The following is a 26234-nucleotide window of genomic DNA, read 5'->3' on the forward strand; positions in this document are numbered from 1 at the left end:
TTTCATCATCTACTGTCCATAATATCATCAAAAGATTCAGAGAATCTGGAGAAATGTCTGCATGTAGGCGGCAAGGCCAAATCCCAACACTGGATGCCTGTGACCTTCGATCCCTCAGGCGGCACTGCATTAAAAACCGACATCATTCTGTAAAGGATATTGCCACGTGGGCTCAGGAATACTTCAGAAAACCATTGTCAGTTAACACAGTTTGTCGCTACATCTACAAGTGCAAGTTAAAACTCTACCATGCAAAGTGAAAGCCATATATCAACAACACCCAGAAATGCAGCTGGCTTCTCTGGGCCCGAGTTCATTTGAGATGGACTGACGAGAAGTGGAAAAGTGTGCTGTGGTCTGACAAGTCCATATTTCAAATTGTTTTTGGAAATCATGGACGTCGTGTCCTCCGGGCCAAAGAAGAAAAGGACCATCAGGATTGTTATCAGCACAAAGTTCAAAAGCCAGCATCTGTGATGGTATGGGGGTGTGTTAGTGCCCATGGCATGGGTAACTTGCACATCTGTGAAGGTACCATTAATGCTGAAAGGTACATAAAGGTTTTGGAGCAACATATGCTGCTATCCAAGCCATGTCTTTTTCAGGGATGTCCCTGCTTATTTCAGCAGGACAATGTGAAGCCACATTCTGCATATGTTACAACAACGTGGCTTCATAGTAAAATAGTGCGGATACTAGACTGGCCTGCCTGCAGTCCAGACCTGTCTCCCATTGAAAATGTATGGTGCATTATGAAGTGCAAAATATGACAGCAGAGACCCCGGACTGTTGAGCAACTGAAATTGTACATCAAGCAAGAATGGGAAAGAATTCCACCTACACAGCTTCAACAATTAGTGTCCTCAGTTCCCAAAAGCTTATTGAGTGTTGTTAAAAGGAAAAGTGATATAACACAGTGGTAAACATGCCCCTGTCCCAGCTTTTCTGGAACGTGTTGCAGGCATCAAATTCAAAATGAGTGAATATTTGCAAAACAACAATAAAGTTTAAAGTTTGAACATTCGATATCTTGTCTTTGTAGTGTATTCAATTGAATATAGGTTGAAAAGAATTTGCAAATCATTGTATTCTGTTTTTATTTACGTTTTACACAACGTCCCAACTTCATCGGAATTGGGGTTGTACAACATCATCACCACACAGAAAAATTAATCTGTGGACCTGTGGTGTTTTCCTTTTATCCTGGTATTGCCATCAGCACAGATTCACGAGAGCTGCTACTGCATAGGTACCACGACTGCCTTTACTAAGCTGCTGCTCCTGTGCATCAAGATGTCAGAAAACTTGAGAACTTTTAGCCTCAACAGATACAGACACAGCATCAGAGCATAATATGTTCATACCACATGAAAGCATGCCTATGAGGAGAGTAAAAGGCTGTCTGATATCGGTTAATCGGATTTTGCCCTTATCAAAGCACTCTGAGCAGTTCCCACAGAAGACACTCTAAAAAAATAAATTGGATATGATAACAGGCAAAAAGCATGATTACAAAAAATGCAGGACATTATTTAAACCAAATTGTATTAGGGGCAGTACAGAGCAGTAAAATGTTACTTTCTTTTATAAAGAATCAACCTTAATAAAATATGTTTCTGTATATGTTTATCCATCTAGTTGTCTATGTCTCTGTCATTCTAACAGATGATGCATCACAAACATCTGTAGTAATAAAGTGTATTGGATTTGTCATTCCAACAAATGGTGCATCAGAAACATTAATGCTGCTTTTATAAATCCCATCAATTATACACCTCTGTGACCTGACTCAGTCCAAACTCATGATGTGGGGCTGTATTCCTGTGGGCCCACCACCTGCAGGAAGAATAGCTGAAGGCAGAGGGCTTGGCGGACTGGACCCCAGAAAACGTGATTCTTGGGATGTGGAATTTCACCTCTTTAATATAAAAACTGATGATGATAATTTTATACTTGGTGAACAATCTGAACAGAAATGCATGAATAAGTGTAGGCATTTATAGTAAAGTATAAACAAAAATCTAAACATGTGAATTCTGGACTTGTAACCATGAAAGATTCCTGAACTACTATTAACATCAGCTCACGTCTAGAAGAGTTGTGTATTTCAAAAGAGGCAGTAAACTTAACCACATTTAAAATAAATACATGACATAAAACAAGGAATGGGTATGCCAGCTATTGGCTAAATACTCAATGAAAAAATGAAGTTCTTAAAGAATTGTGGGTCACATATATCTATCCATCCATCCACTTTCCAATACGTTTATCCGCTTTAGGTTCTTGGAGTGGAGATGCGTACAGGACTGGGCGTAAGGTTGGAACAGACCCTCGGCGTCGGCCAGTTTATAACATTTATAACTACAGTATAACGTGATTGTACAGAAAGGAGAAAGGTAAGCGTGTTGGGTCTATAGGGCAATTCTTCTGTTTATGAAGACAGTCGTGAAGCAACTTAGAAAACGACGAGCTACATAAAAACCTTAACAGGCATTGGAGGTGTTTGAAAATAACTCTATCTTGAGTGTTATGCATACGTTTTCCATTAGAGACAACATAATTGGCACACAAACATTAAAGACAACGGAAAAAACTGGAAGACAGTTTAATTCAGCGTCTAAGACGTTAAGTCGGACCGAGAACCATTTTGAAAATAGCAAAAAGGCAGAGTCGCCAGAAATCACTGCAGCAGTACAATAATCGAAGAAACAATCCCAATTTATTTATCTCACTGCATTGGCAGTAGAATACACGAACAAAAAATGCTTTTTAAACTGAGCTTTGTTGTGGTTTCAGTTCCTAAACACTGTCACCTGTCGCAAAACCCTTCAGAAAATTGCACTTTATTTCAAGTTTCAAGCTCCTCCCGCATCCAAGAAAATCCGTCACGCCTCACAATAAACAATTTAACAGCGGGGACCTATCGTTTTGCGGTGTGCAAGTCTTTAAATGATAGAAAGAAAGCCTATTCAATAACAAAACAAGGTCTATGGCTCGCGTCGGTTAATGTTAGCCAATCAAGTTTCGTCGTGGGCCGGAGTTTTAGTTTGCACGAGGAATTCTCGGTGACGTGAGTGTGCGGCGAACCTCCTAGACCAATTGTCAACAAGAAGAGGAGGAGTTTTATTGTATCTTTGACCTGTCACGTTCTTCAAAGGGAGGAGAGATTGTTACTGTTAAGAGAGACGTCTAAATTCACCAATCAAGTGGCAGGAGGGGCCTCACTCTACCGGCATGTCAGCCATCCAAATTGGCGGAGGGCGTGACATCGAGTGACATGTCCCACCCCCAGGCCGGTCCGCAGATTTGCACAGGAGAGCTTTCAGTGTGTGTTTGATAAAAATGCACTCAGATGCAGCCAGTAAGTACTTAGTGGTGTTCTGTCTTTACTAATATTTCATAGTATGAAGTTGTGTATGCGAATAAATGTACCCAACGGGAGAGAAGTCTTTTTTAGTAGCATAAAGTGAGAGAGGATTATAGCTGAGGAAATATCAATAACAACTACAGTTATCTGTTACATCTCATTTTGTTTTATATCTCTTTACTCTAAGAAGTAATATCAGTATGTTGCTTTTGAGGACTCATTAACAAAAGGCTATAGCAGAGACTATAATTAATTTGCAGCATTTAAGGAAAAATCAAGAAAATATTTGTCTATTTGCATCAGACAGTGAAAGCAGACTTCAGCATAAACGAATTTTAAAACGATAAAATACTTGTATAGGCTAACTTGTCTGCAAAGAAGGGGATTTTGCATGACATCTTTTATAGGCAAAGGCAAGATCGATCGGAAACGTTACCCCTTTTTGTGGGGAAAATTGTGACGCAGTTGTCTTGAGGCTTTCATATGTTTTTGTGATGGTCTTTTGATATGCTTCTAGTTCATAAGCAGGGGTAGCATAATATGTGGTTAATCCTACATTTGACATTTGATCACTGTATCATTTCTTCTGCAATTTTAAAATGTATACGTTAGTTATGGGTTAGCTTGAGGAGATGGGGGTGTTGAATTGAAGGGTTGGCAATGGCATCATGGGAATCGTAGTTCCAGACGCTACCGTTCTATACTAAATGTTCAAGAGTCGTGTGTAATAAAAGACTACAAATTCCATGTCGCAATTGAGCACCTCACCTCCCCAACATACTTTGTAAAACTCGGCGCAACTTGACTATATCATTTGCCGTGTGGAGGTTTGGCCTGGACAGACGGGGGTGGTTAAGAAATGGGAGAACATAAACGTTTTAAATGCGATTGGCATATTTTTTTTATTCCTGTTGAATTTATTTCTGTTGGCTTAAAACATATTTTCATCTGTAATTTTTAGTCGGAGCTTTACTGTTAATGTTAAAAGTGACGTTCATACGATTGTTAAAGCAGAGAACGTCAGGGGGTGCAGTGAAATTTGCAATCGAAAGGGTTGCATATACGAAAGGGGACGTTGTGTTGAAGTCTATGCAGCTTTTGTGGGAATGTGTTTCAGGCGGTTGTTACAGTTGGATGCTGACCTAGTTTTCTAGAAATCTCACAAGCTCATTTTAGCAGGAGTGGGTATGATGCGCAATAAATAGACCACTGTCAGACACATGAGGACCTTTATATATGTGAAGTCTGTACCTGTTAAGGACGAAGAAGCCACTATATTGTTTTTGGTTAAGAGTACTGTTGACACCCTTATTGACCTTGAGAGAGAGAGAGCGAGAGAGGGGTATATCAAAGAGAAAAGAGTGAGAGAGCGAGCTAACCCAATGCCATTTGGTTATCAGTTGTGGCCTCAGGTTCACAACTTTGGGATTGCAAAAAATAGAATTAATCCCACATCCCGAGATCATGACAAAACATACAACTGGCACTGAGTGGGGAAGCTAGGCTAGTCCTCCACAAATATCTACCATCAGCAAAACATCTTTGGTTATTTCATAGGTGGGTCAAAGGCGAGTTCAGCTATCAAAATGTCTTATCTTGTGCAACACAGGCCCATACTTTTGGGTTTAAAATGAAATAATGTAAATGGTTCATTGTAACCACAATAAACAAAATAAACTCTCAGACCTTTGAAAATTAGAGAACAGATCAGACATTGTATTGCATTGACATGTATAATGTTTTCTTTCCATTTCTTCTCTTTTGTAGATTTTCAGTTGAACTCTCATCTCTCCACTCTGGCAAATATTCACAAGATTTATCACACACTCAACAGGCTGGTAATTAAATGCTTGGGGTTATTTACTTACTGTATTTTGTTGTTATGACAGATAATAGGCAAGTTAGCTGAAGGTAAAGAAGAGGATCTTGTTCACTTTTTCCTTGTAAGAGTCACATCAGCAAGTGGGCAGTTTAACTTTATGAAGTGAGCTTGAAGACAAGCCAGAATCAATTAAACTTTTCTCTGCTCCATTTGGAGAATTTCATCTGTTGAACTGTTTTCATGCAGGGTTCTTTGGGAGGTTGATCACTGTGAAAAATGCCATATCATTGGTGGCTTGTAGTGAGCTAAGCAGACGAGGCTACCCAAAATACCATGGAGGTAACAAGATGCTTGCTGTATTCAGAAATGAAGCTGGCGTGAAACTTTCTAAAATAGTCTAACAGTCAATTGAAATATTAAGAAAGTAATGTTTGAAACAATTTTAAAAGCAAAGCACTTCCTTCAAATTTCATTAGACATTCTCGGTAGTGAGTAGCAGAGTTTTGCTAAATCATGCATTTTAGACTCTTTAATGTACAGAAAGGGACTTCCTTTGGGACTTCCATTAAGAGAAAACAAATTGAAGTGTATCCTGAATCCTAGTTTAATTAATAAACATAGCCATGAGAAAAAAAGTTGCTGGTTAAACTTCAACTTTCTTATTCATTCATCAGTACAATAACTGTATTTTTACATTTGTAGGCTTGAGGAACGTTTGCATCATAAGTTGGTTTTATGTGTACCACAACATAGTAATAACCGTGCAGTAAATTGTTTTTGTTTAAAGTGGACTAATGTATGAGAGTTATATTTTTCAGTTTATCACTTTTTGCCCTGTCCCCTAAACTGAGCTGTTAAAAATGTGAAAATTTAATAACTGGAGCAAGACCTTCGTTCAAGTTCAAGTTTATTGCCATGTGCACAGTAAGGAAACGCGTTTCCCTGTACAATGAAATTCTTTCTTTGCGGTCCACACCAAATGACAAAACCAACATATAAAGATAAACATAAATAATAAGTAGCAAGATAGATAATAAGTAACAGAGGCAGCATAAAGTATAAAAACAGAAGTGTAAAGTTGTAATTGTGCAGGTAGGTGTGTGATGGACAAGTCAAATACAGTTACAGTTGTGTGAGGTAGATAGAATGAGGTGAACTATGGTTATAAACTCCAGTCAGTTATTTAGGAGTCTAATGGCCTTGGGAAAGAAAGAGTTCTTTAGCCTGGAAGACTTGCATTTCATACTTCTGTACCTCCTGCCTGAGGGTAGAAGTGTGAACAGTTCATGTTCGAGGTGGGTGGGGTCCCTGAGGATCGAGGCAGTTCTCCTGTGGACTCTGCAGTTGTAGATGCTCTACTGAGAGGGCAGTGGGGTCCTGGTGATCTTCTCAGCAGTCTTTACCACTCTTAGCAGTGTTTCCGTACCCCACGGTGATGCAGCTGGTCAAGATGCTCTCAACAATGCAGCTGTAAAAGTTGCAAAGGATCTTAGTCGACATACCAAACTTCCTCAGCCTCCTCAGAAAGTACAGCCACTGTTGAGCTCTCTTGACCAGTTGTTTGGTGTTAAGAGTCCAAGTGAGGTCCTCACTGATGTAGGTGCCCAGGTATTTGATACTGCTCACCCTTTCCATTTTAAGCCCTCGGATGAACAGTGGCCGGTGAGGTCTCCTCTCCTTCCTCATGTCCACTATCATCTCCTTTGTCTTGTCTGTGTTGAGGGTGAGGTTGTTGTCCTCACGCCATGAGGCCAGACTGCCCACCTCCCTCCTGTAGGCCTCCTCATCCCCACCAGTGATGCATCCAATCACTGCGGTGTCATCTGCGGACTTTAGGGTGATGTTATCTTTGTGGGAGGCGACACAGTCGTGGGTGAACAGGGTGTAGAGGATGGGGCTGAGGACACATCCCCGTGGGGTGCCTGTGTTTGTGATAATGGTGGCTGAAATCCTATTACCAATCCTGACAGACTGGGGCCTGCCAGTCAGAAAGTCTAGGAGCCAGTCACAGAGGGTGGGGTGCAGGCCAAGTACAGACAGTTTATGGGGGATAACTGTGTTAAAGGCAAAGCTGTAGTCAACAAAGAACATCTGATGTAGGAGTCTTTGTTCTCCAGATAGGAGTGGGAATAATGTAGTGTGGCCACTATGGCATCTGAGGTGGACCTGTTGGGCCAGTAGGCTGCTCTGAATGTGGGCCAGTACCACTCTCTCAAAGCACTTCATGATGATTGTAGTCAGTGCTACTGGCCTGTAATCATTCAGGCAGATGGGTGGGCTTTTTTTTTAGCAAGGGGGCGATGATTGTAGTCTTAAAGCAGGACAGAACCTTTGCAAATAAAGTTACATTAACATTACTGGCACCCAGTGGAGAGAGCTTTTAAATATAAATATTATGGTCATCAGCTTCTCACTATTATGGTCACCATATGTCACGTCTGTAGTTGTGAAAACATTCCACAGTCACAGTCTGGAAAGAGTTAGATATCTACAAGTTTATGAAAACGAGTTCTTTAAGCATTGAAATCAATAAATAAACTATAAAGTTTCCTTACTTTTAAAGAGGTAATTTTGTTTGAAAGTAAAAACTCTGAGTACATACTATTTGAGAATGGAAACAAACAAGCCTTAAACAAGTTAATATTTTTGGTCTCCTGCTGATTAGGTGTATTTGTCCATGTACAGCATTAAATAAAGCTCCAAATCACCAACTGAAAAGACAGTTTTTGTTTGAAACAACAACATTTATTTATGTAGCAAGTTTTTATACAAATACTGTAGCTCAATGTGCCAAGGAAGTACTTGCATGCAAAGAAAAACAAATTTAAATTAGATAATAATTGTGCATAAATAGTATACAAAAATACAGTAATGTACACAAGTTTACAATTCTGGGACTGAATGACAAAACACCTATCCCTTTGCCCTTTAGTTTTAAGTTTTAATTTCTAGAAACGTGTGCTTTCTTAATTACATTTCCTGGAATCTGTTTCCATAGCCTATCCTGATAGTGTCAAGGGCATGGCAGAAATTGAGTGCCAGTTCATTTTAGGGCCAACTCACACTTGCATGGGGCACTTTAGAATTATGGGGAGAACATGCAAACTACACATACATATCATCAGAATGTGAGGTTTAAAGTAAGAACACTGGATCCACGTTCTACCCACACTCTCCACTTTTCATGTGTACCATTCATTACCTAAAAACTAGCTTTAGTAAATTCCTTACTTTTATTTATGAACAAACTAGCCAAATAAGCATACATTTGTTTTGAATGTGGCATATTGTGTATTGTGAATTTCTTGAATTGATTTGGAATTTCTGAATTGCCCTAGGTCTGCTTATGTTCGGTTATAGGTTTCCCATGTAAGCTAAGGTCCTAGCATAGCCTGTCACTTGAGGTAAACTTTTCAACCCGACAGCATTCATTTGAGTTCTTTGATGTGTGCTGGTTTTGTGTTTTACTGTGGGTGTTGTTGTTTGAACTGTAACACATTTGCAAATAAATACAATGCCCTGGGTTTTAAGCATAGACTGCCTTAGCAAAAATCAAATTTGAATTAACATGTCAGGTTTTCATGCTTTAAACAAAATAAACAAAATATAGAGAAAAAATCTTGGTTTGTAATAAAATGCTTTGTCATATATGCACATTCAGTTTGCAGAACTGAATGCAATGAAAACTTGGTGTTGAATTGTATGGCCTTGCTTTAACAAATCAAAGAAAACAGTTGCCTTGTGGAGTGCATTTTCTAATTTATTAATCAAGTTCTGTAATTATTTAAGGTTCTATTTGGTAATGCTTTATATCTGGGAGAAATTCAAACATTCTTCCAACAAGCAGTTGTAACACATCCCTAAAATTTTCAGGTTCTTGGAATCTTTCTTTGTTAGTTTTTCTTCTGGAAACTTAGCTAATAGTATTCAGAATTCTTTCAGATAAACTGGCTTGCTAGTGTGGCCATGGCAACAAGGGTAAAACTAATGCTAAAAACAGTTAACAGTAACAGAGTAAGATCTAAATACTGTCAACATTTTCTTTTGGCTGAGAAGATTTTTAAAATGTTTTTTACTTTTCTGGAGAATTCAGAATAATTTTAGACACAAAGAGGAAGTGTTGGTTGTGAAAGGAATTTATTGTTGGGATTTATTTTCTTGACAGGCGTTCTGTCAATTATTGGACCTGTAAAGTCCTTGGTGACAATACCATTGAGGTGAATACGATATTAAGATTTAAGTAATGTTGCCTGATGTGCTTCATACATTTTAAAATAATATTGATATGCTAACCCTCCTTCAAGGTATGTTACTTCAGTAAATTATAGCCTTTAGTCCTAAATTTAAAACTGATTTGAAAGAGAACCTTATACTACAACTTTGTATAGTTATGTCTAAAGAAGCAAAATTGGGGATCAAAATATTTAATAACTCCCTTGGTTGCTCGGTGTCAGCTGGAAACACCTCAATTTTCAACAAAAAATATTTTTGTTCTACTTCCCTCTCAAAAAATATGTATAATAACAAACTCTTGTAAGTGACCTTTTGCTACTTAGCATCAAAAATTATCCCAGAAGACACTACCCTTCTGACTAAATGATTTTGGTGCAATTTAATAATCCCATTCTCTGAAGACAATCTTTTGGTTTGAAATCTGATAGTCTGACATGTAATTTTTTGTGATCAGTAGATGACAGATGTTTTGAGAGAGCATGTGTATTTGAATTGCTTCATTTAACATAGTCCTGCCTGTTGTTTAAATCAGCAAGGAAACAATCAGAATGGTAGCGAGCAAAGACAGTGCAGCCCTTCTAATTCCATAGTTCTTGCAGGTAATCAGCACTTAAGAGATAAACAAGCCTGATTGCATTTAAAAGGCAAAATGTTGCTTGGTCTTTTTCATTGGACAAAATCTAGTGAAAGATGGAAGATGATGGAAGCAATCTGTGATAAAATAGTGGTAGTTAGTCCCTGACAGTGCTTCGTCAATACTAGTAATTAAGGCAGTGATTTAAAAATCCAGTTTGTAATACCTCTTTTTAATGGTGGAAATCTCTACTTTAATAGAAACTTGTGAAAAGTATACAATTATTTTGCATGTCTTAAGAATATCTTGTGTACATTTATCTACAGGGTTTCCAGAATTGTCATTATTCATTTCTGAGCACAGAGTGTTTGGATGAACAGTGCAATGGTTAAGACTATTTGTTAGGTTGCTAGAGACACTAATGTGCTCATTAAATATCTAGTAAATAACAAAAGAGACTGAGACAACCTCACTAAAAGTTGTTGCCATTTTCACTGTCCCTTTGTACCTTTGAATCTCAACATCTTGTATTGATATTATTTTACTTTAAAAGAATTATAATTGAAATAAAAGCATCTTCAGATGTTTATTGTAAGCACAATAATTACTGATAATTTTTAAACACTTAAGCACGTTAAAAAACAACAGAATTTTTATGTTTGATACTCAATAACTCTTAAATGGTTGATCATATCAAATATCTATTTCTTATTTTCTGAATGCTCATTTTATGACAAACAAAAGAGGTCTTATCCAGTTTTTGTCTAGGGCAAATAATAATAAACCAAATTACCTATTTGTGACTAGATCTGTGACTATGACTAGATCTGATCCTTCCTGTGGAAGGAATTATTAAGAATAAGATGGCACATGGCAAGTACAAGAGTTTTTCTGAACAGCATGGGTTCAGAAGTGGGAGGTCATGTTTTACTAACATGCTGGAATTCCATGAGGAAGAAACAAAAGGATATGATCAAAGTGGAGTATGTGATATTATTTATTTGGACTTTCAGAAAGCACTTCATAAAGTGTCACATGAGAGGTTGGGCATCAAACTAAAATAAGTGGGAGGTCAGGGTGTTGTTTGTAGATGGTCGCAGAATTGATTCAGACACAGGAAACAGAAGGTGATGGTGCGAGGAACATTATCAAAATTGGCTAATATTAAGAATGGTGCTCCACAGGGGTCAGTGCTCGGTCCGCTGCTCTTTTTAATACATATAATTGATTTGGATAGGAGTATAAGTAACAAGGTGGTTAAGTTTGCAGATGATATTAAGATAGGTGGATTGGCAGATAATTTGGAATCCATCAAATCATTACAGAAGGACTTGGACAACATACAGGTTTGGGCACATTTGTGGCAATCAGTAAATGTAAAGTATTACACATAAGAAGCAAAAAGGTTAGGTTTGAATACACAATGGGAGGTCTAAAAATCAATACACCTTATGATAAGGATTTAGGAGTCATAGTGGACTCTATGCTGTTAAGTTTCAGACAGTGTTCTGAAGCCATTAAGAAGGTAAATAGAATGTTAGGTTATATAACACGATGTGTAGAGTAAGGTCAAAAGTGGTTAAGCTCAAGCTTTATAATGCAGTGGGGTGGCCTCATCTGGAGTACTGTGTGCAGTTTTGGTCTCCAGGCCTCAAAAGGTACATATCAGTACTGGAAAATGTCCAGAGAAGAGCGACTGGGCTGATTCCAGGGCTACAGGGGATGAGTTATTAAGAAAAATTTTAAAAGAGCTGAACATTTTCAATTTAAGCAAAAAAAGATGAAGATGTGACATGATTGAAGTGTTTAAAATGAAGGGAATTAGTACAGTGGATTGAGACTTATTTTAAAATGAATTCATCAAAACAAGGGGACACAATTGGAAACTTGTTAAGGGTACATTGTTCACAAATATTAGGAAGTTTTTCTTTACACAGAGAACCATAGACACCTGGAATAAGCTACCAAGTAGCATGGTAGACAGTAAGACTTTAGGAACTTTCAAAACTAGGCTTGATGTTTTTTTTTAAAGAATTAAGTGAATAGGATTGGCCAGCTTTATTTTGGCTGAATTGCCTGTTCTCATTTAGTTTGTTCTAATGTTCTAACGAGCTTCAGTAAGAAATCTTTTGAGATGGTGGTAGTGAGAGGGTCAGATACTTCATGGGGATCCACCAAGAGTGCAACTCAGGTAAGAGGACAACACGTGTGCCACTTCACCCTTATTTGTCTCAGAGATCAAGTTGAACATTATGACTGTGGTGCATTCTACATGCTAAATAACATTTCAATATTATAACTGAACTATTGTGATAATTATTATTAATGTTCCATGAATTATTTGTTGTCAGATTTCTATTTTCAGATCTGCTTGTTTTTATTTTACACACGTAAGATATATTTTGTCACTCATGTGGGCATAGCAGGTAGAACAGCAATATATTGTTTGCTTATTTGACAGGGTGTAGATCAGAGTATTACATGCGTAGAATCTGATATTTGGGTGGTTACCTATCAGGTAATGTGTGTGTGTGTGTGTGTGTGTGGTTGGTTGGTTGGTTGGTTGGTTGGTTGGCTAGCCAGCCAGCCAGCCAGCAGACATCGGCCACATCCTCTCAGTTGTGAGAAGCAAATCATAGACATGTCATATAGTACCTGCCAAATAATACAAAGAGTACGCAACACATGCTTTGCCCTATGTGGAGCTCATCAGGTGTATGCATATTTTCTAACCCTATATGCACATATATACAGTGGGGCAAAAAAGTATTTAGTCAGCCATCAATTATGCAGGTTCTCCCACTTAAAAAGATGAGAGAGGCCTGTAATTTTCATCATAGGTATACCTCAACTATGAGAGACAAAATGAGAAAAAAAATCCAGAAAATCACATTGTCTGATTTTTAAAGAATTTATTTGCAAATTATGGTGGAAAATAAGTATTTAGTCACCTACAAACAAGCAAGATTTCTAGCTCTCACAGACCTGTAACTTCTTCTGTAAGAGGCTTCTCTGTCCTCCACTCGTTACCTGTATTAATGGCACCTGTTTGAACTCGTTATCAATATAAAAGACACAAGTCCACAACCTCAAACAGTCACACTCCAAACTCCACTATGGCCAAGACCAAAGAGCTGTCAACGGACACCAGAAACAAAATTGTAGGCCTGCACCAGGCTGGGAAGACTGTATCTGCAATAGGTAAGCAGCTTGGTGTGAAGAAATCAACTGTGGGAGCAATTATTAGAACATGGAAGACATACAAGACCACTGATAATCTCCCTTGATCTGGGGCTCCACACAAGATCTCACCCCGTGGGGTCAACATGATCACAAGAACAGTGAGCAAAAATCCCAGAACCACACGGGGGGACCTAGTGAATAACTTGCAGAAAGCTGGGACTAAAGTAACAAAGGCTACCATCAGTAACACACTATGCCGCCAGGGACTCAAATCCTGCAGTGCCAGACGTGTGCAGGCCCGTCTGAAGTTTGCTAGAGAGCATTTGGATGATCCAGAAGAGGATTGGGAGAATGTCATATGGTCAGATGAAACCAAAGTGGAGCTTTTTGGTAAAAACTCTACTCATGTTTGGAGGAGAAAGAATGCTGAGTTGCATCCAAAGAACACCATGCCTACTGCAAAGCATGGGGGTGGAAACATCATGCTTTGGGGCTGTTTTTCTGCAAAGGGACCAGGACGACTGATCTGTGTGAAGGAAAGAATGAATGGTGCCATGTATTGTCAGATTTTGAGTGAAAACCTCCTTCCATCAGCAAGGGCATTGAAGATGAAACGTGGCTGGGTCTTTCAGCATGACAATGAGACAATGATCCCAAACACACCGCCTGGTTAACGAAGGAGTGGCTTCATAGGAAGCATTTCAAGGTCCTAAAGTGGCCTAGCCAATCCCAAATCTCAATCCCATAGAAAATCTTTGGAGGGAGTTGAAAGTCTGTGTTACCCAGCGACAGCCCCAAAACATCACTGCTCTAGAGGAGATCTGCATGGAGGAATGGGCCAAAATACAAGCAACAGTGTGTGAAAACCTTGTGAAGACTTACAGAAAACGTTTGACCTCTGTCATTGCCAACAAAGGGTATATAACAAAGTACTGAGATGAACTTTTGTTATTGACCAAATACTTTTTTTCCACCATAATTTGCAAATAAATTCTTCAAAAATCAGACAATGTGATTTTCTGGATTTTTTTTTTCTTTTCATTTTGTCTCTCATAGTTGAGGTATACCTATGATGAAAATTACAGGCCTCTCTCCTCTTTTAAAAGTGGGAGAACTTGCAAAATTGGTGGCTGACTAAATACTTTTTTGCCCCACTGTATATATACACACATATATATATATATATACACAGTAATCCCCGCTCTATCACGGTTCAGCTATCGCTGCCCCCACATCGCGGATTTATTAATACAGTACTATTATTATTACTAGGGTGCTCTGCCCCTTGGTTGCTTCACTCGCCCACCCCATCGTTTGGTTTACCGGATAAACAATTTAAATAGATTATTTTCATGGGAATAGTTACATATACAGTATTTACCGGATAAATTATTTAAACAGATTGTTATTTTCGTGGGAATAGTTACATTTGCAGTATTTTCATTTTTACTTTAAAACTTTTGTAAAAACAATATTTGTCCTTTATTTCCTGCCCTGGGCGTGGTTAAATCTCTTTCTCGCGGCACTTATAACGCTCCCCGCTTTGTGAAGAGGGGGTCTGAACGCATACAGTTCAGCTGGTGTCTTGCTGCTGCTGGCCAGCTGTGTGTTGTGCTTGTCACGCTTTGCTTCAATCACTTAAAAGCCTGTACAGAAGCTGTCCTTTTTCCACTTTATGTCTCTGCCGCTGTCTTTGTGAAGGGGTGTGCAGCTGAACGCACGCTAAGCAAAAGTGGACAGATCAGCTACTGGCTTTGTGCTGCTTCTGCCAAGATTGCTGTTCTGTTTGCTCTGTGTGTTCTAAATGGGGGGGGTTGATGTGATGGCTCAACGCATGCTCAGGAGAAGTGCTCGGATCTGCTCACGATCGCTTCGCTCAAACCCCCTCCCCCTGGAGGCGCGCCACTTCATGTTGTGAAGGGGGGAGCTGAGTGCACGCTAAGGAGAAGTGGACTTTGTGCTAGCTCTGTGCTGCGTCTGCCAAGATGCTTTTTCAGCTTGTCCCTCTGCGAGTCAATCATTTAAAAGCCTGTACAGCAGCTCTTATCCTGTCTCACTGCCTTGCGTGAAGTTAAAATGTTTTATAATAGAGAGATGTTACTCATATCCTTAGCCCGACATCCACATACCTCATGTGTTTACAAAGTGTGTTTTAACAACTTTACATGTGTTTAAAGCGTGTGGGATGGGTATTTTAAGGCTTAAACTAAAAAAAAAAATGTCTTTCTATATCGTGGATTTTCACCTATCGCAGGTGGGTGTGGAACGTAACTTCCACGATAGGCGGGGGATTACTGTATATATATATGTGTATGTATAATATATATATACTGTACTAGCAAAATACCCGAAATTCGCAGCGGAGAAGTAGTGTGTTAAAGAAGTAATGAAAAAGAAAAGGAAACATTTCAAAAATAACGTAACATGAATGACAATGTAACTGTCATGAGTGTTGCTGGCATATATATATATATATATATACACACTCACCTAAAGGATTATTAGGAACACCATACTAATACGGTGTTTGACCCCCTTTCGCCTTTAGAACTGCCTTAATTCTATGTGGCATTGATTCAACAAGGTGCTGAAAGCATTCTTTAGAAATGTTGGCCCATATTGATAGGATAGCATCTTGCAGTTAATGGAGATTTGTGGGATGCACATCCAGGGCACAAGCTCCCATTCCACCACATCCCAAAGATGCTCTATTGGGTTGAGATCTGGTGACTGTGGGGGCCATTTTAGTACAGTGAACTCATTGTCATGTTCAAGAAACCAATTTGAAATGATTAGAGCTTTGTGACATGGTGCATTATCCTGCTGGAAGTAGCCATCAGAGGATGGGTACATGGTGGTCATGAAGGGATGGACATGGTCAGAAACAATGCTCAGGTAGCCCGTGGCATTTAAACGATGCCCAATTGGCACTAAGGGGCCTAAAGTGTGCCAAGAAAACATCCCCCACACCATTACACCACCACCACCAGCCTGCACAGTGGTAACAAGGCATGATGGATCCATGTTCTCATTCTGTTTACGCAACATTCTGACTCTACCATTTGAATGTCTCAACAGAAATCGAGACTCATCAGACCAGGCAACATTTTTCCAGTCTTCAACTGTCCAATTTTGGTGAGCTCGTGCAAATCGTAGCCTCTTTTTCCTATTTGTAGTGGAGATGAGTGGTACCCGGTGGGGTCTTCTGCTGTTGTAGCCCATCCGCCTCAAGGTTGTGCGTGTTGTGGCTTCACAAATGCTTTGCTGCATACCTCGGTTGTAACGAGTGGTTATTTCAGTCAAAGTTGCTCTTCTATCAGCTTGAATCAGTCGGCCCATTCTCCTCTGACCTCTAGCATCAACAAGGCATTTTTGCCCACAGGACTGCCGCATACTGGATGTTTTTCCCTTTTCACACCATTCTTTGTAAACCCTAGAAATGGTTACGTGTGAAAATCCCAGTAACTGAGCAAATTGTGAAATACTCAGACCGGCCCGTCTGGCACCAACAACCATGCCACGCTCAAAATTGCTTAAATCACCTTTCTTTCCCATTCTGACATTCAGTTTGGAGTTCAGGAGATTGTCTTGACCAGGACCACAACCCTGAATGCATTGAAGCAACTGCCATGTGATTGATTGATTAGATAATTGCATTAATGAGAAATTGAACAGGTGTTCCTAATAATCCTTTAGGTGAGTGTATATATACATACACACACACACACACATAAACATATATATATATATATATATATATATATATATATATATATACACACACACACACATATACATATATACATATACATACATATCTACATATATACATATACACCCACATATATATATATATATACTGTATATATATATATATATATATACTGTATATATATATATATATATACTGTATGTATATATATATATATATATATATATATATATATATATATATATATATATATATATAGGTGGGACTTGATTAAAAAAATTAATCTAATTAATTAGAGGCTTTGTAATTAATTAATCTTGATTAATCACATTTAATCGAACAAGAAAATTTGCCCCAAAATGCAAGTTTTTTTTAATTTAAAAGGGTTTTAGTGGGCGACAGAATCAAATAATAGACATGGACATGAATATTGTAAACTCAAGCTCTTTTAATTTCTGAAAAAAAAAATGCATTTAAACTGCATTTCAATTCAAAACAGAAACAAAAATATCATCTCTGGCTAAAATTGGACAGACTTAAAAATAAAGTGGTATTTTAAGTACTTTAAGTACATTTTCAGAATGGTATTGTCTTTAAATAATAATAAAAATTTCAACATCATGTGCAGTTTTTCTTCTTAAAAAATAAGGCAGAAACATAAAAGGTAATTTGACCAGCTTCACCTTTAAACTCTGAGTAACCTTAGCCAAAATTGTTTTGTACATTAAGCTAAAACAGTGTGATCATTGAACATTTTGTAATTAGAATTACTAACGATCACGGAAGTCCATTGATCCTCGGTAAGAGCCACAAAGTCCGCTTTCTGTAATGCATCTAATTTTGCTTGCTTTTTGGTGTCATAAAGCTGTTGAATTTTACTTGAAATAGTCCTTCGGCATGGCAGTTGGAAAGATGGATCACCTGACGCTAACTGTAGCACATTTTCTAACCCCCTATCTTCCACCACTGATAGTGGTCTACAGTCCAAAGCAATCCATTTTGCGAGAGAATTTGTAAGTTTGACCAATGTTGACTTACTAATTTTGATCCTGAAGCCAGTCATTTCATCAGGTTTGGGCTGCCGACACCTTTTTTTGGTACTCGAACTCGTACTGCTGGTGCTAACTGTGCTCGCTGCAACATGTTTTGCATCATTTTGTACCATAAGGTTGAAGTGCTTCGGTGGTATGCAAACTCCTTTTTGCACAGTTTGCACAAAACCACGCTTTTATCAAGGCTTCCGTCGTGTAGTCCTTTCAAATGAAAATGTGTGTGTGTGTGTGTGTATATATATATATATATATATATATATATATATATATATATATATATATATATATATATATATACACACACACGTAAGTAGGATTCAGTTAGCGTTGGGAACCCACGTGCCAAATTCCTTGAAGATGGGCTCATAAGTAACACAGACAGTTGAAAAGTTCATTATAGTGGCCGACAGTGGTGTCGTACCACCGAAATAAGTACATACATCAGTTTCGGTTAGCGCAGGGAAGCCGCCTACCAAATTTCGTGAAGATGGGGCCATAAATAAGAAAGTTCAACATGACAGACGTTGTTGACCGTTATGACCGTTACGTGTAGAATTTCGAAATGAAACCTGATTAACTTTTGTAAGTAAGCTGTAAGGAATAAGCCTGCCTTCTACCTACACGGGAAGTTGGAGAATTAGTGATGAGTGAGTGAATCAGTCAGTCAGTCAGTCAGTGAGTCAGTCAGTGAGGGCTTTGCCTTTTATTAGTATAGATAAATATATACACACACACACACCCATATATATATATATATATATATATATATACACACACATATACAGATATATACAGAACACTGCGTTGCTCAATACTGTACACGACCATCATGATGAGAAGTCAAGTGACTTGAGTGAAGGGGTACGGCGGTATGCACCCAGAAGTTGCTCGCAAAGGTTAAACATTGCGACGGCTGTCCAGTGCCTACCTCATCACTCCTATGCAAGGACATCCCAGCTTGTTCGAAGTTCCATATACTGAGGAGCACATTGCATGTTGTTTAGTTCATATTGCTTCGTCCTAGCGATAGTTATTGCAGAATATTCGGGGCCTCTTTCAAGTTAATCTATCAGTAGCTCTCTCACAGATAAATCTTTTTTTTTTATTATTAAATCTACTCTCTCTCTCTGTATGTATGTATTTGTATGTATATTTATATATATATAATATAGTCCTGAGCCTAAAAGTGCAACTGAAGTGCTTCATGTTTTTTGTCACGCTTTAAATAGGGCTTATTTCAAAACCTATATGTATATGTTTGGTATCATTCTTTTCAGAATTTATCAAACTTTAATATGATGTTGTTAGATTATCAGATTCTTATTCCGTTTTTAAATTATAAACTAAAAAATATCAAGAACTTACGCTTCGCAATGCAGGACTTTGTGCCAAAAGATTTAACCACGCCTGGGGCTGGTAATAAAGCACAAGCAGTAGGACAGCTCCTGTACAGGCTTTTAAATGTTTGAAATGGCGTACAAAATGCAGATCACGCAGCAGCAGAAAGCCAGCAGCTGATCGAGCAAAGAGGAGGTAAAAAAAAACTGCATTTGTTTCACATTGTATCACCATTCCATTTTTATATTAAAAACTAAAAAATATCAAGAACTCATGTCTCACAAGATGGGACTTTGTGCCAAAAGATTTAACCACGCCCGGGGCCGGAAGTAAAACACAAACAGTAAGACAGCTACTGTACAAGCTTTTAAATGTTTGAAGCACCGCACTAGATGCAGATCACGCAGCACGGCAGCAGCAGCAGCAAGCCACCAGCTGATTGAGCAAATAGGATATAAAAAAAGTATTTGTTTCCCATTGTATCATCCTTTAAGAGGGGATTTCGGAGGAGCGACCATGTCTCCTTGGAGTGCGTTCAGCCCTGCCTCTTCACAAAGCGAGCAGCAGAGACAGGAAGTGGCTGGCGAGTGAAGAGAGCAGGGGGGAACCCCCTAGTTAGCAATAAACATTTTGCCATTGCTTAAGCATTTTCCACAACAGTATGAATAACATGAATCTTAAAATGACACATTTTAATGAATATTCTACCCAAAAATTACCAATATATGTTTTATATGTTACTTACTTATAGCAAATGATGTGTAAACCATCCATATATCAATTATTCAGTCATATGATTAAAGCATGCAAAACATGCTTTTTTGCTAAAATATTTTTAAATAAGCACTTCCACAAAAATCATTGCATATCATAAACAGGAAACTAGAAGTCACATGTGATTGACTTTGAATTGAAGTTCACAAATTCAATTCACAAATTCTATCTCAGTATTATCTCAGTATTGTGAAGTGATGGCGAAAATTTTAATGTCATGTTTTTATTGAGAACTGAGATGATAAAGTTGCTGATAGAATAGGTATCTGTAGGGACCAACACAGGACAATAGCAAACAATATGAAAATGTCCAAGAACAAAATCTGACTTTACCAGAGTCACATTATCCAAATGTAAATTGCCTGGTTGTATGCTACTAATGTGCAAAATGCACGCATTTTGTTGCTAAAGTATTATTAAATAAATGTTTCTGAAAAATCAGAGCAGTCCACAACCCTTTTAATTGTAGATATGATTCTTGATGGGGATAGGTCTGTCCTTCTTTTTAAAGTCTGATTCCATTGCGAATGCTTTTTATGTTCAGTTTTCTTGGCTTATCACTACAAAGAAAATGGTCTAAGTAAAATGTAAAAAAGAAAATATAATTTTTAGATTAAGTATTCCTTTATATTGATAGATTGGGCACTGCTGTTAAGCTACAAAAGAAAAAAGGAAAACTGCCATGGTTTGTGTGCGGATCCCAAAAAAGTAATCTAAAAGAAAGTATGATAGACAGAGTTAAAATGTAATGATACAGCAGAGTACATAGCTGATATACTAAAGGCAGAGTTGGAAATATTTGAAATAGCAGGTGGACTACTAGTTAACAGGAAGGCAACAGAATGTGGATCAGCCTAATTCTTGCACTTTCAGAAATTAAGATTTGTATTTAAGTTAGTGAAATCCTCACCATTCTATCCAGACATTTTTAGTTTTTAACTAAATAGTTCTGATTATATAACCTGTATTCACATATTCCATTAGTTTTTGTTAATTGTTTTACGTGGCATGTAGATTATTTTATTGTTGTATTTTAAAAAAAAAAAGGCCTTTTTAAGGCCTTACTAAACTTTATCAGTACTGAGATAGCAGTACAAAAATGGCTGAATTATTCTTTTTGCCCTTTTATTTTCAGAATTTGACTGAAGACATTAGTCAAGACGAGCACCAGACAGGTAAGAAATCATTTTTTATACATAATACTTTTATACTTTTTATTATCTAATTATAAAATTCTAAATATGAATTTTACATGAAACATTGATCAGGGGCCAAATATGTAAGTTAGCTATACTATGTACAGTACTGTATAGAAGTCACAGTCCACCCAAGAAAATTTTTAAAGCTAATTGCTTGGATAGTGTTTGTTTGAGGGTGCACTACAACATTGATAAAATAAGAGTAACTTGAATTTCTTGTGTTTTCTAAAAATGTATTGACATATTAAGACGCTAGAATAACATAGATATTCCCAAAAATTTCTTTGATACAAACCAATCAAGTCAAGTTGGGGAGCATGCACTGGTACAGGACGAAACAACTCGGGATCCCGGTTTGCATCCTCCCAGGAAGACATGCGGTCCAGTCCCACCCTCTGGAAATGACCCTCAATCTGCTGCAGCCAGGTGTTACGTGGGTGACCTGGTCCAGCCACTCAGGTCCCCAGCAATGAGGATCTTATGAGCCGCATCACCGTCAGGGAAACGTGCCATATGGCCGTAGTGCCATAACTGATGCTCCCTCACAATGCAGGTGTAATGTGCCTCATTCAGGACTCCATGAGCAACCACTCATTTGACACAAAAGTCAAACCAACGGTACCCAAGGATTTTCCAGAGAGACACAGTAGCAAAGGAGTCCAGTTTTCATCTCAGGTAACTGGATACCATCCATGTCTCACAACCATATAGCAAGACAGGAAGCACCAGGACTCTAAAGACTTAGACCTTCGTCCTTTTGCATAGATATTGGGAGCGCCACACACCCCTTTCCAGTGACCTCATGATCCCCCATGCTCTCCCAATCCGTCTACTGACTTCATAGGAAGAGTCACCAGAGACATGAATGTCACTGCCAAGGTAAGTAAACTTCTCGACAAGGTTGACACTCTCTCTGCAAACAGACACTCTGCTGATGGCTGTGCCCAAGAGGTCATTAAAGGCCTGGATCTTGGTTTTTATCCAGGACACTCGCAAGCCCAGACACTCATACTCCTCGCTCAGTCTCTCGAGCGCCCCGATCAGAGCCTCCATTGACTCTGCAAAGATCACAGCATTGTCAGCAAAGTCAAGATCTGTGAATCTTTCTTCACCAACAGTTGCCCCACAGCTGCTGGACCCCACGACATTGCCCAACACCCAGTCCATACAAGCATTGAACAGAGTAGGAGCAAGAACACACCCCTGACGAACTCCAGAATCAACTTGAAAAAATGCAGAGCTTCTGCCTCACCTCTGCACAGCACTCACAGTACCAGTGTACAGGCCGGCCATGATATCCAGCAACCTCGAGGGGATCCCACGAACCCTCAGGATGTCCCACAGGGCACCTCAAACAACTGAGTCAAACACTTTGCGAATACTGACAAAGGCTGCAAAGAAACTCTGCTGATATTCGCGTTTGCGCTCCATGAGAACCCTCAGTGCCAGTATGCGGCTGATGGTGGACTTCTTAGGCGTAAAACCAGACTGTTCCGGTCGCTGGTAGGTGAGCAAGTAGTCACAGATCCTACTAAGGAAGACCCTAGCAAGGACCTTACCCGGCACAGAGAGCAGTGTTATCCCCCTGTAGTTGCTGCAATCCAGGCGATCACCCTTCCCTTTCCAGATAGGGATAAGTCCTGTTTTCCAGTCAGTTGGGATGATGCCAGTCTCCCAAATGGAAGCAAAGATTGCTTGCAATGCCAGGAGGACAGCCTTACCACCAGCCAGGAGAAGTTCACACCAGATACCACAGACCCCTGCAGCCTTTCCTCCCCTCAGCTGGTTCACCACCTGTGCAATCTCAGTGAGATTGGGTGGTACACAACTAATTGGAGGATCAGTCTCAAGAACCATGGACCCAGAGATATCCAACGTCCTAGCCAGAGGATCAGCTTTGAATAACTGCTCAAAGTAGCCAGCCCAGCGGGTCACAACTGCAGTGTCATCCATAAAAAACAGTCATTCTATATATTTCTTAAATTTCACCAACATCAAACCTCTTAATAAATTTGTGATAAGTATTTATGAAATAATTTGAGGCACTGAATGGTAACCACAGATATGGAAATTTGAAAATACTGGATAAATGGAAAGGCCCAAAAAGAATGACCTTGTCTGATGAACAGTACTTAAATTTTATTTTCCTAAGAGACAGAAGCAAATCCAATGAATTGCTTACTTTGCATCTTTCATAGTGTTGTAGTTAAGAAACTACTCTTTTGATAACAAGCAGAAAATACTGTAGTGCATTAAAAAACATAAAGCACTAACCAACAGTGTTAAAAGAGGGATGAGTCCAAACTTGAAAACTGAAAGGCAGCAAGCAGAAGAGATTGCAGTGCACAGAAGTCCATAAATCAATAACTAGTAGGAAAATGTTTTATAAAGCAATGAGTCAAAATATTATACTTTTGGTTCACAGAGGTGCTAGTATTTTAGAAGAAGAGTTTGTGAGAAGTGCATTGATACCTGTCTGTCTTCTGGTGGTGGCCCTTATATTGTCTGGGGATGTATTTCAACTAGCAGTGACGGGGATCTAGTTAAATTTGGTGGTACTTCTGAGAAACATTAACAGGTTTAGAGTTAGAGTGGTGTGAAAAACTATTTGCCCCCTTCCTGATTTCTTATTCTTTTGCATGTTTGTCACAAAAAATGTTTCAGATCATCAAACACATTTAACCATTAGTCAAATATAACACAAGTAAACACAAAATGCAGTTTTTAAATGATGGTTTTATTATTTAGGAGAAAAAATCCAAACCTACATGGCCCAGTGTGAAAAAGTAATTGCCCCCTTGTTAAAAAATAACCTAACTGTGGTGTATCACACCCAAGTTCAATTTCCGTAGCCACCCCCAGGCCTGATTACTGCCACACCTGTTTCAATCAAGAAATCACTTAAATAGGAGCTGCCTGACACAGAGAAGTAGACCAAAAGCATCTCAAAAGCTTGACATCATGCCAAGATCCAGAGAAATTCAGGAACAAATGAGAACAGAAGTAATTGAGATCTATCAGTCTGGTAAAGGTTATAAAGCCATTTCTAAAGCTTTGGGACTCCAGCGAACCACAGTGAGAGCCATTATACACAAATGGCAAAAACATGGAACAGTGGTGAACCTTCCCAGGAGTGGCTGGCCGACTAAAATTACCCCAAGAGCGCAGAGACGATTCATCCGAGAGGTAACAAAAGACCCCAGGACAACGTCTAAAGAACTGCAGGCCTCACTTGCCTCAATTAAGGTCCGTGTTCACTATTCCACCATAAGAAAGAGACTGAGCAAAAACGGCCTGCATGGCAGATTTCCAAGACGCAAACCACTGTTAAGCAAAAAGAACATTAGGCCTCGTCTCAATTTTGCTAAGAAACATCTCAATGATTGCCAAGACTTTTGGGAAAATACCTTGTGGACTGATGAGACAAAAGTTGAACTTTTTGGAAGGCAAATGTCCCGTTACATCTGGAGTAAAAGGAACACAGCATTTCAGAAAAAGAACATCATACCAACAGTAAAATATGGTGGTAGTAGTATGATGGTCTGGGGTTGTTTTGCTGCTTCAGGACCTGGAAGGCTTGCTGTGATAGATGGAACCATGAATTCTACTGTCTACCAAAAAATCCTGAAGGAGAATGTCCGGCCATCTGTTCGTCAACTCAAGCTGAAGCGATCTTGGGTGCTGCAACAGGACAATGACCCAAAACACACCAGCAAATCCACCTCTGAATGGCTGAAGAAAAACAAAATGAAGACTTTGGAGTGGCCTAGTCAAAGTCCTGACCTGAATCCAATTGAGATGCTATGGCATGACCTTAAAAAGGCGGTTCATGCTAGAAAACCCTCAAATAAAGCTGAATTACAACAAACATGCAAAAGAATAAGAAATCAGGAAGGGGCAAATAGTTTTTCACACCTAAAGGTCTTCAGGAAAATTATTCATTGATAAAAAATGCAATGTTTAAGTATGATAACCACCCCAAAAACAAAGCAAACCCATTCGAGTGGAAGACTGTAGATGGAACACTGAGATTATTGGGCTGTGTGGGTTTGTTTCAGTAGGGAAAAGAGCACAAAGCAAACAAAAAGAGAAATGGTAAACAATCCACGAAGCTTTGAGGAGTTTACCACAGTACTGCATGAAAAAATTAGGCAGCAGTTCACCAAAGCAAATCCCTTCAGTTTTGCATTCTAAGTGAGGACACAGAAAACGCTGACTTGTTTTAAAGAAAACAAGACACTCGTGTTACTTTTTTTGTGATAATATATGTTTGAGTCTAAAATCTAAAAATGTCTAAACTCCTAATTTTGTAAGTTTTCTTATTTGGTAGAAGTTGATTACATTTCTGATATTTGGTTACTGGACCTAATAATATCATTTTTAGTTGACAGTTGCATTTTTATTTCTAATGCAGGGAACTTGCGATCTTGCAGTTCTTCAGACTGCTTTTCAAAAGCAATGCCTCCTAGAAAAAAGAGAAGACCTACTGCAGGAGATGATCTGTCAGCCAAGAAAAGCAGACATGACAGGTATACTGCTTTCTTTGACTATAACAGGTGTTTATGCATCTCTTGGTTACAAGCTCAAGTATCAGTCTGCTTTTGAAAGTTTATTTCATTGTGGTTTCATACATATATACTTGAAGTTTCACATAAAGCAGTGCAGAATAGTTTTAGATCTCGTCTGGCGATTCTCAGTTGTAATGTTTGATATCACTTGCTTGTTCATTATGGTTATGAAGAAAAATGTCATCAATCCCTTCATGCTTAATTTAAGTTTATAATCATGTGCTAGTCAAAATCTGTCTCAGCTAGCATCAGTCTTAACCGTGGGACCGACACTAGTTGATGTACCTGACTATCATAGCTGAAACACCCACACCCACATTCACTTATACCAATAAAGTCACTAATTAGCCAAATGTATACAAATTTGGGATGTAGTAGGAAAACTAGAGTATCCAGAGAAAAGCCCACTCAA

General features: G+C 38.7%; 1 protein-coding gene across 2 annotated transcripts in view; it reads left to right on the plus strand.

The window, feature by feature from the left end:
• The first annotated feature begins 3285 nt into the window (after positions 1–3285).
• The window catches only part of dcun1d4 (DCN1, defective in cullin neddylation 1, domain containing 4 (S. cerevisiae)), a 72002-nt gene continuing 49053 nt past the window's right edge, over positions 3286–26234 (plus strand). For both annotated transcript variants that reach the window (XM_039751185.1, XM_039751186.1), the window contains exons 1-4: positions 3286–3361; positions 5135–5205; positions 21191–21230; positions 25669–25783. In XM_039751185.1, coding sequence (XP_039607119.1) covers positions 3343–3361; positions 5135–5205; positions 21191–21230; positions 25669–25783 — 245 coding nt within the window. In that variant the 5' untranslated portion in view covers positions 3286–3342. The remainder of the gene's footprint in view (positions 3362–5134; positions 5206–21190; positions 21231–25668; positions 25784–26234) is intronic.

The sequence above is a fragment of the Polypterus senegalus genome, chromosome 4, assembly GCF_016835505.1.
Source record: "Polypterus senegalus isolate Bchr_013 chromosome 4, ASM1683550v1, whole genome shotgun sequence".
NCBI classification, from domain to species: Eukaryota; Metazoa; Chordata; class Cladistia; order Polypteriformes; family Polypteridae; genus Polypterus; species Polypterus senegalus.